Source organism: Sycon ciliatum, chromosome 1 (genome assembly GCF_964019385.1).
Source record: "Sycon ciliatum chromosome 1, ocSycCili1.1, whole genome shotgun sequence".
Taxonomy (NCBI): Eukaryota; Metazoa; Porifera; class Calcarea; order Leucosolenida; family Sycettidae; genus Sycon; species Sycon ciliatum.
The window spans coordinates 64,189,624-64,202,574 of NC_088643.1; the positions used below are offsets into that span (position 1 = coordinate 64,189,624).

At 43.3% G+C, this 12,951-nt stretch overlaps 1 protein-coding gene across 1 annotated transcript in view; it reads right to left on the reverse strand.

Moving 5' to 3' along the window:
- The window catches only part of LOC135806395 (agrin-like), a 53,604-nt gene that overhangs the window by 4,314 nt on the left and 36,339 nt on the right, over positions 1-12,951 (reverse strand). Inside the window, exons 9-11 of the mRNA XM_065320573.1 lie at positions 10,538-10,702; positions 8,640-8,843; positions 87-209 (exon numbers count right to left, since the gene is read on the reverse strand). Coding sequence (XP_065176645.1) covers positions 87-209; positions 8,640-8,843; positions 10,538-10,702 — 492 coding nt within the window. The remainder of the gene's footprint in view (positions 1-86; positions 210-8,639; positions 8,844-10,537; positions 10,703-12,951) is intronic.

Sequence of the window (12,951 nt, forward strand, 5' to 3'; positions counted from 1 at the left end):
GAAGTCAACGTCAAGATATAATTTCACTTCTGGAATACCCAACTCAGGTTTGCACAAGCAGAATGACAACAACTTACACGACATACCTTCACAAGCTGTCCCCTTTCCATAATATCCATTCTTACACAAACATTCGAAGGAACCTATGGTGTTTTTACATGATGCCATTGCCGTACAACCATGGCCACCAGCAGTACACTCATCGATATCTGTCAAAAGCACATGTGCAATAAGCATAATTATTATCGACAAAACATGTACATCAACATTTAATATCAGCAGACGCTGTTGACAGAGCATTTGTGGAACGTTTCTACAGTACATTTAGACATCAAAAACATCTACTGTGCTACATTCCTACGTTTTACCAAGGATAAATTTATAGAAAAGAAAAAAGGACCAATGAGCTATAAGTTACGCTATAATGTCCACTAACACCACCCTGAGCTGATTGTCTCTGCTGAGTAACGGGTGGTGTTAGTGGACTTTATTGCGTAACCTGTAGTTCCTTGGTCCTTTTTTCTTTTCTGCATAAATAGATTTATAAGAAGAAAAAAGGACCAAAGAGCTACAAGTTACGCTATAATTATTTACTAACGCCACCAGTTACTTTACATTCAGCTCATGCGATAACATTACACGACACTGACCAACGGTACTGACGTTCTAGATCTAACTGGCAATCAGCTCTAGCACATCTTGGATGCGCCCTCCAACAGCCTTCCGGCTTGGAAAATTCCAAGTTATAGAAATAACATAAGGAGGGGAAGGTGAGCGCAACCAAGACAAGCATGAACTGAAAATCTCAGCTGTAAAGGACGTTGGCGGATGAACATGTATGTCGAGGACTTGCCAGTATTGTCCTCGGCATGCATGTGCATCCGCCAACGTTCAAGCCTCTCCGGTGAACACTTTTTCTTCTTCTTTTTCGGCAGTGGTTTTGACAAGAACAGCTTCAACAATCGACTCAAACGGCATGTTCTGGTGGTAACAGAAACATCAAACTTGGCAAGACTTTTTCATGCATCAAAGAAACATATTCACCAAATTTGAAGGAATCCATAGAACAGTTTCAGTTTTCTTGATAGCGGTAATACGTAAATTTACCCCGTATCGACAAAATTGAGAGCACTTAACAAAGTATGCTTTTGGTAGCTGCAGATAACTTTGCAGACTCTTCCCATTCCTATCAAAGTATACCCCTGCGAAACTTGAATGAAATCTATCAGGCAAAGACACACCTGGCAATATGGCGGTAAACACACGCCTGCCCACACACGCTCTCTAGGCTGCAAAGTTCTCCTTCTCACATGTGTGTGGGCAGGCGTGTGTTTACCGCCATATTGCCAGGTGTGTCTTTACCACCATATTTTCATTCTCCCAAATCTATCAGGCAATTACGTTTAGCCATAAGGTTTGATCCACCGCACTTGTCAGCCAATTTTGGATTCACTAAACTGTGCTCCTAGGTACTTCACATTGATTCAATGTCAAATATCTCATGTTTAGCATATCAACGATATAGCTGGCTGTAATTCTTGAAGAAAGGAAGAAAATCTATCAGGCCTATTTCGGGAAACACCCCGCGGAGTACTGATATTTTCGGTCCAAATCGAATGAAATTGTTAGTATGGGCAGCCAAGAACCCTCAAAAGAACACCCAGCTACCCTATTTGGATTGGCTTGACTGCAGAAATCACCGATCAAGTACCTGAAACGAAAACTACAACATTTAGTTTGAACAATACAACAGTAGAGGCAAAATGCTGGGATGTGTTTTTGTGTAAAATGTTCCAAAATACCAGAAATTTCCAATCAGGTTTTAACTATGTGGGCGTGTTTCAATCCTTCCCATTGTTTGGTAGTGACAATATTCTGGTAAGATTAAAGAGCCTTGCAATTTTGAAGAAAATCGATCGGGCCGTTTCTATTTTCCGATTTGGGTATGAGCCACCTTAAGGGGGCAGCCTACCCATAAATTTCATATGGCATTCAATTGACCGTAACTTTGGTGTTTCTCAATGGATTTGAGTGAAATTTTGACCACACACTCCTGCCACTATGCTGGCCCTCAGGACATAATTTACAAGTTCTTGCGCCTCACTGACAGGCTTTCCAGGCCGGAAAAACTCAAATTTTCGGCATAGTGCCACAGTGTGCGAGCCACCCAGGAGCCAAACAAATGCATTTACAATTTTTTCACATTTTCGTGCCCATTCTGTCCGTGCGCGGGACCCAAACCTAAAACAAGTCCAGAAGCAGCCATGGGTGGTGGGGTAGGGCCCCTCAACGTGGCCCTGGAATCTGTCACAACGGAACGAGTGGGCGTTCTCTCACAGACTCCCACAGACCCAAGTCAATTTTTGAATTTTTTAGGTTTAGCACGTGCTACGAGGTCGTACCTTTGATACAACATCCAGTGCTGGGACCTCCACAGCAAGCCATTTCCACAGCGCTGCACACCAAATCCAGGATACCCTCAGAAACCGGCAAAGACTACCACTCACTTTCCACTACTGCCTAGTACTGAATCCTACCTGACTTCTTGACACGACTCAAACTTGCCAAAGTCACTAAATCAACGTCAACTACAATAATCAAGCCACATATCTGCAACGTCACGGGGGTGCTGGCAAAAGTCCTGCTGCACGGCGGCGGGCAAAGCCCGCCGCCGTGCAGCCCAATACGTGGCTCAAAAACCTGATTTTTTGGACTTGGAGCAAAATTCTGCACACTTTCGCGCGTTTCCATGATACGACAAGTTGCGCACGGTCTGTTCACATTCAAATACAGTGCTGCCAACAAATGACAGCGTGCAACAAAAAAATCTTTCCTTCCAAGGGCACATTTTAGGCCATAACTCTTGAACGGCTGGTCAGATTGGGACACAATTTTCAGAGAATTTGCAGCTATTCACGCTCTTTCAACTGACGTAGCACTCAATATGAATTTACAAATTCGATTTTTCAGCGAATTTTGGGTAGTCTGCCACCTTAATGTGACATGACTACTGGTATATCGCATGTCACATGACTATTATAGTCCTTTCTTTGAAATGAAGTTACATCATGAATATAAACCAGATAACAGTCATAATGTTTATTAAAATTAATACGATGTACCGTATGCCACTGAGTCTGCACCAGGACCTGCAGCGTATCGGGGGTCACTCAAGAAACGCGAGGAACTTGAGAACCTCCATGCCATTGCCCAATCACGACAAGACTGGAAAGACCTATGCAGCAATGTGATAAAAGCATACATCAAAGCCTAATACTGCTTCCACCTGTGGCAGCTGCATGGCTGTACGGTGTACCATAACAAAACTCATTGACTAACATATTTCGTGAAAATATTACCTAGTCCTGTGAAAGAATAGGAATGTAAACAACATACCTGTTAAAACACAACCTTTAAAATGCTTCTAACACAACCTGTGACTACAATAATCATGAAATCAACCCCAAAACATTTCTTGCAGTTTACTTTCGTAGAGTTTGCGACTTTGTGTTCCTCAACATAACTTGCAGCTTCCTTCAAAAATGCCCTCAACCTTGGTTCTGTCCTAGATCGTATATACATGCATTCATTGTTTCGTCTCGTCATCATGGAGCAGCTTATGCGAAGGCTAGCCAAGCTTGCTTGGGGATGCCAACGCGGAAAAGCCTATAATAATGTTGAATACGAAAAAGGACGACTGACGACACATTATCCAGACATTACAACGGGAACAGGTAGGTTGGTGGAACGACATTTATTAGAGACGGGACAAGAGACCAAGACGAACGAAACGACTACATGGTGATTATTGAAGAGTGAGAAAAGAGAGAAAGAGATCAAGTCTGAACGACAAGATAAAGGGCCTGGGTAGCTATGGCAAATATGGGCGCGCAAGTAGCTACCCAGGCCAGCGGAACAAAAGGAGACAAAAGGTGAGTACGCAAGTGCATGCAGGCCAGCTAGAAAAGGTACGGGAGGAGGTACCTAACAATAATAATAATACTTCCTCCGCGTCATCGAAATTGTCGCAGTTTGACTAGTGACTTGTCACTTGTTACTGACAACTCCATAAGCTGAGACATTCAAAACTCATTACACAGTATGATAGTCTGAAGACTAGAGTAACGTTCCAGGAGAGTTGGGCTGAGAGTTTTCATGCAGAAATGAAGTCCTCATCATCGCTGATGTCAATGGACGCAAAAAATATCGTTCCGAAATATTTCAAGGAGGTTGAAAGTTGGTCGCGCCTCATCTCAAACGCTTTGACTTTCTCCACAGGACAAGAGCTGCTATGCTTGTCCTCTGCTAGCTCTGGATGATTTCTACTTCACCACCAACGAAGCCTAGTAAGAATACACGATCGTTGCGAGGTCGGTTGATTACCTTCAGCGGAATCACCTCGATCTTGAAATGAACTTTTTTTAGCCATGGCATGCCCATTTATTTTAGCTGTGTGGTCACAGCTCATGCTGCATGCAGGTAAATGTACTATCACGTCCAGCGCGCCCTCTTTTTCAGCATCACTGGTACGGCACCTGCGCGTGCATCACTAGCACTACGTGTAGAGTCTACACGGCTCTTGCAGGTACAATCATGTACTGAGTGTCTCAGCCAGAGCGACAAATTTTATCGCCGTTGCAGGCATTTAGTTTGCTGACCCCTCGATGTTTCTTCAAGCGCTGCTACTTGTTCCACGAAGTCATTCTCACCCCAGCTAAGGTAAAACAGTGATGAGGCTTGAGTGAATGGCCATAAGCACGAGAAATGTGCAGGCTGCAACGCCTGACTGATCTCAGCGAGTCGAAATCACCATCACAGCGACATCAGCGAAGAAATTGTGTCTAGTTCAAAATTTCCAGCTTCCAATAACAGAAAATAGAACTTTGCCGTCACCCTATACTGATGACTATCGCCTATGTCCGATTCCTTGCCTCTGGTACGAGTGCTGGTGAGTAAATATCCTGTTTATATCAAAAGTCAAACTGCGACAATTTCGATGACGCGGAGGAAGTAATAATAATAATAATAATAATAACTGGTTTGAGGGAAAGAGACATATAATAATAATAATAATAATAATAGCAATGAAAAATATCAATTGTGCACTCATAATCATGTATAAACAATTAAAATGAAACAATTCCAGAACGTTTTCGTGTGACCATCATCAGTGGAACATCGTCACATAGTAAGAATCACTAAAACAACCAGTTATATAGCTAGAGTAACATGAAAAGAAGCGTGAGAATGCAGCACAGCTAGCGGTTATGCATAACGCGTGTAGTGTGAACCTTTGCAGTGTATCTGAGAATGGTAGCAGTAGATGAATGTGGCAGCTGTGAGTGCGTGTGAACAAAAACTGGTGAGTGCGTATTATTTAAAAAGTGTGAGTGCTACAACATTTTCTTTTTGCTTGCATGCTTGCATATTCTTTATGCAAGCAAAAAGAAAATGTTGTAGCACTCACACTTTTTAAATAATACGCACTCACCAGTTTTTGTTCACACGCACTCACAGCTGCCACATTCATCTACTGCTACCATTCTCAGATACACTGCAAAGGTTCACACTACACGCGTTATGCATAACCGCTAGCTGTGCTGCATTCTCACGCTTCTTTTCATGTTACTCTAGCTATATAACTGGTTGTTTTAGTGATTCTTACTATGTGACGATGTTCCACTGATGATGGTCACACGAAAACGTTCTGGAATTGTTTCATTTTAATTGTTTATACATGATTATGAGTGCACAATTGATATTTTTCATTGCTATTTTACGACTGTTGTCTCCTCGTCGGTTATTTAAATAATAATAATAATAATTAAAAAGCTTCCGTGGAGATAAAAATGTAATCAACGCAATAAATAGAGTAAGCTGCGCACTCAGTACAAACACCATAAGCAAAACTTGTTTTCATGTAAATAAAGAAGCTTGCTCCTAAACGTTTTCGTCGCCATCTCATCAGAGGATTACTGGCAAATCAACAAAAGCTCTTAACTCAATATATATACGCACAATGCAAGTAATAATTTAGACCCTAACTAGCGCGATAAAATGAGAGCTGAAAGAAACATTACACCATTCAACGATATCAGGAGCAAGCTTTAGGAGCAAGCTTCTTTATTTACATGAAAACAAGTTTTGCTTATGGTGTTTGTACTGAGTGCGCAGCTTACTCTATTTATTGCGTTAATAATAATAATAATAATAATATTAACTGGTTTGAGGGAAAGAGACAAACGGGAAAAGTCTGAAGAAAAAATTGACTGTCACCACCAGGACTCGAACCAGGGACCCTCGCTTGTAGCCAGCGATGCTCTAACCACTGAGCTATGGTGTAGTCGTCATCCCAGCAGAGGCCGTTCAACATTTTCTTCAGACTTCGTAACTCACACTTCCTGTGAATCCACACAGGCGGGTGGGACGCAGCCCTCACTGTAACCCACACACTTCACGTACAAACTAGCACGCGGGGAGCCCCAAGTCATAAAATATTAACTGGTTTGAGGGAAAGAGACAAACGGGAAAAGTCTGAAGAAAAAATTGACTGTCACCACCAGGACTCGAACCAGGGACCCTCGCTTGTAGCCAGCGATGCTCTAACCACTGAGCTATGGTGTAGTCGTCATCCCAGCAGAGGCCGTTCAACATTTTCTTCAGACTTCGTAACTCACACTTCCTGTGAATCCACACAGGCGGGTGGGACGCAGCCCTCACTGTAACCCACACACTTCACGTACAAACTAGCACGCGGGGAGCCCCAAGTCATAAAATATTAACTGGTTTGAGGGAAAGAGACAAACGGGAAAAGTCTGAAGAAAAAATTGACTGTCACCACCAGGACTCGAACCAGGGACCCTCGCTTGTAATAATAATAATAATAATAATAATACTTTAAAACGAAGGTAAGTTATGGGTCGCAAATATCCACGCAAACACACATCCATTATAATAAGGCACTTGTCATAAGTATCCGAACGTTTTCGGTCCCTTCTCATCAAGGATTAGACAGGGAATGGCTCAAGCTGGAAAGACTAAAACTTATATAGCGTAAAGATAATTAGATAACAACACTCGTGACAAGGTGGAAAATTATCAAGTTTAGCACGACACAAAACTCGAAGGAAAATAATACTGGTGACAACAACATAGTGAGCAAATTAAGTTACATTGTTACCACCTCGACGAGGAGTAACACCAAACAATTGTAGCGACAACACATTTTCTTTCTGTACGCAAAGTTCAGGATCTAACTTACGGATATACAAAGCTTCTAACACAGCCAAATGTAACGCACATCTACCACGTGACAATATTGAGAAAACATTATCACTGTACAACTCACGACAATTGGTACGGGCTGACAGATGTTGCTTGATTGACGAAGTGCGATTCTTAGCTCCATTGGGTGTTGTCTCCTCCAATGTCTCGTCGAGGTGGTAACAATGTAACTTAATTTGCTCACTATGTTGTTGTCACCAGTATTATTTTCCTTCGAGTTTTGTGTCGTGCTAAACTTGATAATTTTCCACCTTGTCACGAGTGTTGTTATCTAATTATCTTTACGCTATATAAGTTTTAGTCTTTCCAGCTTGAGCCATTCCCTGTCTAATCCTTGATGAGAAGGGACCGAAAACGTTCGGATACTTATGACAAGTGCCTTATTATGACTGGATGTGTGTTTGCGTGGATATTTGCGACCCATAACTTACCTTCGTTTTAAAGTATTATCCGCCTCCGACCTCTTTTAAAAAAAAATAATAATAATAATACCGTATGTAACAGAGTATAAGCAGCACCGGAGTATAAGCCGCACCGGAGTATAAACCGCATCCCCATTTTTCACCACTAAATACAGACACCCATCCTAAATATCACCGTTGATTTGATCTTCGGAGTATAAGTCACACCTTTTTGGGTGAATTTTGAGTGTTCAAAGTGCGGCTTTCACTCCGAAAAATACGGTAACTTCATTCTTAAAGATAGAAGTAATCTATGTGGAGATAATAATTTTAATATAGCTATGAATAGGATGAACAGCTGACTTCTTACGATCAACACATTCATCCGCCTCATCCCGCTCCTTCCCACCCGACTCGTAAGAAGTCAGCTGTGTATCTACACTTGTTATCTCGTCCTGACTGTCTTGGTGTGTATGATGACTCTCATTTTTCTGTACTGCGTCGTGCGCGTTATGTCCAACAGTTGAAAGTCCTTGAGGCAGTTTGTATACGTATTCATAAGCCTGTTTTGTGTAAGCAGAAAGAGCACGGTTGTTGCACTGAAGTTGTATTCGTAGGTTGTCACTTCGTTCAGTGCCTTCTCACCTTTGGTTACGTAATCTTGTTACCTTTTTGCGTTTCCTCTAGTGGTTTTATTGCCCTTGTATCTTGATGTTATTTCTAACACCTTTCTATTTACAGTGCTTAACTTCAGTTTCTTTGGTTGTATTCTTAGTTCCGTATTTTTTCCCACTGATGATAGGAACAAGAAAATCGATTCTGGGTTTTCAATAATATTTTTGTTATAAAATACACAGTAATACATGTCAAACAAGTAACGTAGTTGCGTGATGTCTGCGGCCTTCATCCTATTTAAAGATAGAACATCAACGTTCACATACATGTACACCTTACCCATACAAGTAGGAGCCGAGTGGAAGTCAGCAATGCCATCGACAACAGAACATTGAATATATGTGTTGCTCATGCCACGTGAGAGTCTGTAACCATGGTTGCAGTTGTACACAGCTCTTAAGTACAATTGGGCGTTGGAGCCACTAGCCATAACTCTTGTACCATCAACGGTCCCATCAATGATGGTAGGTAGAGAACACAGAGCTGAGTACACCATAGCACCAATGACAAGATCAGCAGCACAGACACAAGCAGCAACAGGAAAAGGGCATGAAAGGGAAGACTGAAACCCGCAGCGAAAACTGGGCTGGGAACGCAAACTCCAGCTACATGGAGATCTTACTGAAGAATTCAATCTACATGTACTTTTCTACACGTTGCCAATCTGTACCCAATAACAGGGCCAAACAAATAGATGATCACAGACAGACTTTTCAACATGTGCAGTGCACCTATCCAAAAGGATAGCCACCAAACATTTCCAACCTTCACAGGTTATGTACCAGTAATTTTTTTGCCTAAAATAAAATATGACCTAGATTCAACCATGCCATGCCACATAGTGTGCAAAATGTATTTTTGGACCTGGAAAACGGGGTTACCGAAATTTCCGCGCTACCAAACGGTTGATTTTTGGGAAATACCGAAATTATTACACCACCGAAAATTCCCGGTTTTACTGCATTTGCACAGATACTGGCTGGAGGTCATTTTTCAAAGCGTACCACAGAAAAGGTGACAGTCTTAAATTCAAGATAGATGTATATAATATTACCTGAAGTCGAGTGAATATGGGCGAATATTCACTAGTGTACAAACCGAGGCGAAGCCGAGGTTTGTTTAACTAGTGAATATTCGCCCATATTCACGAGGCTGAAGGTAATACATGTATTAGACTTATACGTTTCCATATTCACCCTCTCGTCCCCTAAAACCCAACAAACGAGTCCTGTTGGTCATACATGTACATGTACGCATAACTAATGTAAGTCGTTGTTGCTTCAGTATCGTAAACCGACTGGCGTGTTCTTGCATGAATCGGAGGGCGGCGTGTTCAGAATCTTGTTCAATCGATCGTGTACACGTGCCGGTGCATGTGGCATGGGAGGTGACGACCTTGGAGAACACGCTTGTGTCAATCACCATGGAGAACACGCTCGTGCAGCTTTGTGGCGGGAGCCAATCATTAGAGAGGTTTCGTTTCACGCGAAGATTTGACCAATCCGAGAGAGGTTTCATTTCACGCGAAGATTTGAACAATCTGCGATCATCGCGCCAATTCGGGAGTCGGTTTATATACAGCGAGCCAAGCGGTTCTACCCTCACTTCTTTTCTTTTCAGGCAGCGCTTCGGAGCTGTTGTGTGCCCTAGGAAAATTCTACGCTAACGTCCGTGAACAGGGCTGTTCTGAGTACAAACGAAATTCCTGGCTTGCCGCTTGATCCGCAATCACCGATTGACATGTTGAGCGTCCAAAACCTTGTTTGCTCGCTGGAACGCTCCATCTGTGAAGATGCTCACTGTTGGTTGATGACTTGTCAGCACCTGGTCACATGCAGATCCAGCGGCAATAATGGCAAGCAAGGAATTTCGTTTGTACTCAGAAAAGTCCTGTTTATGGAAGTTAGCGTAGAAAATTTCTAGGGCCCTCGACAGCTCTGGTGCGCTGACTGAAGAGGAATCAAGCGCAGCACCGAGTACTGCTCTCTTTACAGTAAGTATCGAAAAGTGGTGAATATAAGCGGTGAATATTCAGCAATATTTACCACTTATGTAGATGGCCAATTGTATGTGGGTGAATATGGAATGAGGTATAAATTAATATTATCATAGGACTATGCATCAAGCAATGCGTGCATGAAGCAATGCATCATAAAGCAAGAACTTCAAGTGATTACCTTGACAACTTCCAACATTCATCCACTGGCCAGTTGAAGAATTCTTTGGACAGCTTGCCGTTCCAGTCCCTCCAACACGTGTAAAGCCAGCGGCACAAGTCACCTTCCCGCTTGCTTTGTCGATACTCGCCACATTAAATATGATAGAGTCAATAAACTGGCACTCTGGACAGTCAAGCGTGGAGAGCACATCACAAGTAAAATAATTACACTACCTGCATCATTGCTGGTTACACTACCTGCATTGCATATCGGAGCTTCGAACTTCGATATAACAGTGTGGATCTCCGCTCTCCGCTCCTCATACAATTCCCACTTCGCATCACAATGCATCATTGCTTGTGAAATGGGCAATTATTGCCGGTTACAACACAGCTGCATATTCACATGATTCTGTTCCCGGATACTTGGCCGATAAGAACACATCGTAACAATCCGAATTTTGCAGCAGATTTTAAAATGCTACACAACATGCTGACAGCAAAACTGGGACGGGGTTTCAGTCAAAGGCAGTGGTGGATCGGGGGGGGGGGGTCCACTGTGTGTTAAATTGCTTTCTGCACTGAAGATTTTCAGTGCATCATAGCATACGATTCCAACTAACACAATCAGATTGTCGTAATTACAACTGCACCACTTCAATACAACCTGACTCCATATTATGCATATTATTATTATTGGCTATTGAATTTTGGCTAAACTGAGACCCCTGCAGAGATCTCTAGATCCGCTCCTAAAAGGACCACTACCAAAAGGTCAGGATGCATGTACCTGCGTCTAGACCTACTACCACGCTAGAAAGGAAGTCAACGTCCAGATTATAATGACACTTCTGGAATACTTACCTCATGTTCCTCACTGAACCCATACACACATCCGTTCTTTCCTACCAGACACTCCCTTCCCACTCACCAGCATTCTGGTCCACCCCAGCTCACACTCCTATCAACAAACTGTCGTTCTGTAGTTCTGTAGTGAATAAGTGTACAGAGCTTACTATAGTTGCTGAAGAGTGGCAGCCTGACATAATCTGCCTAACTGAAACCTGGCGCGACCCGAATATTGCACTTAACATTACGCATTATGACACCTTCCGGAGGGACAGGCCCCCTGCAGAGAATAAGTCCGGGACAAGTGCAAGAGGTTATGGTGGTGTCGTTATCCTTGTTCGACAGAATAAGTTTAAGTCTGTTGCCGCGCGTCCCAATCTAGCTCGCGATGGGTGCGAAGCTGTTTGGGCTCAACTCCAGCCGTATCCGGCTGCAGCAGAGCCGATCCTCCTCTGCTGCAGTTATCGTCCACCTTCTGCTAAGACAACAGATATAGCAAGGTACTGCCAGACTCTCGGAGACGTACTCATTACTTTTCCTCTTTCATCTTCTCACGTTATCTGGACGGGTGATTTTAACAGCAAGCACACTTCATGGTGTTTGACAGATTCCACCAACACTGCCGGTGCTGAATTGTATCGCACGCTCAGTTCTTTTGGTCTTCACCAACTCGTCAACACATATACATACACGTCACCCTCTGGTGTCCAAGCCTGCTTGGATTTGGTGTTTAGTAACCGTGCCAATCTCTCGTCTTGCGTCGAAACTGACTGCCCTCTGGGCGCCTCAGACCATGCCATTGTGTACTGCCAGTTCGATATCCCACTGCCTCAGTCTCCCCGCGAAACAACGTCTCAAGCTCAGGAGCCTAACCCTATGTCTTTCGATCTCCGACACGTTACACCTGCTGTGTGGGAGGCGGTCACTGCAGACTTAGACTCGGTACCTTGGAACTCATTAATATCCTCAGACGTGGACAGTGCACTTAGTAACCTGCACAGTGTCCTGCAGACTGTGCTGTCCAAGTGTGTTCCCCTTCATAGCTCCCGCAAACCAAATCGAACTCCCTCAACCCCAGGGTCTATACGCAAATATCATCCATGGGTTTCCACTGAACTACGCAAGGCTATCAAGTTGAAGTGTGACCTATTCAGCCTCTCCAAGAAATTCCCTACGGACTACAATCTATCAGCAAATAAGGCACAGCGGAACAAGGTGAGACATCTCTCCCGCTGGTGCCACCGCCAGTACATCTGTTCAATCAAAACAACACTTACCTCAGGCAGCACTACGCTTCACCAGTTTGTCCGCAGCCAGCGATCGCACAAAGTAAAACCTGGCATCCCTGATATTGCAAGCCCTGATGGGCTGCTGGTGTCTGACAGCTTCCAAAAAGCAACCATCCTCAACAAGCAGTTTACCTCTGTTGTGGTGCCTGATGACCCACGTTTAGTAATACCCCTCTCCAATATGACACTCGTCTTACTCGCCAATTCACCCACGTTCATACCACTACAGCAGATGTTCGTAAAGCAATCTCAAACCTGAAATCTGGGAAAGTGCCAGGGCTAGACGGTATCACAA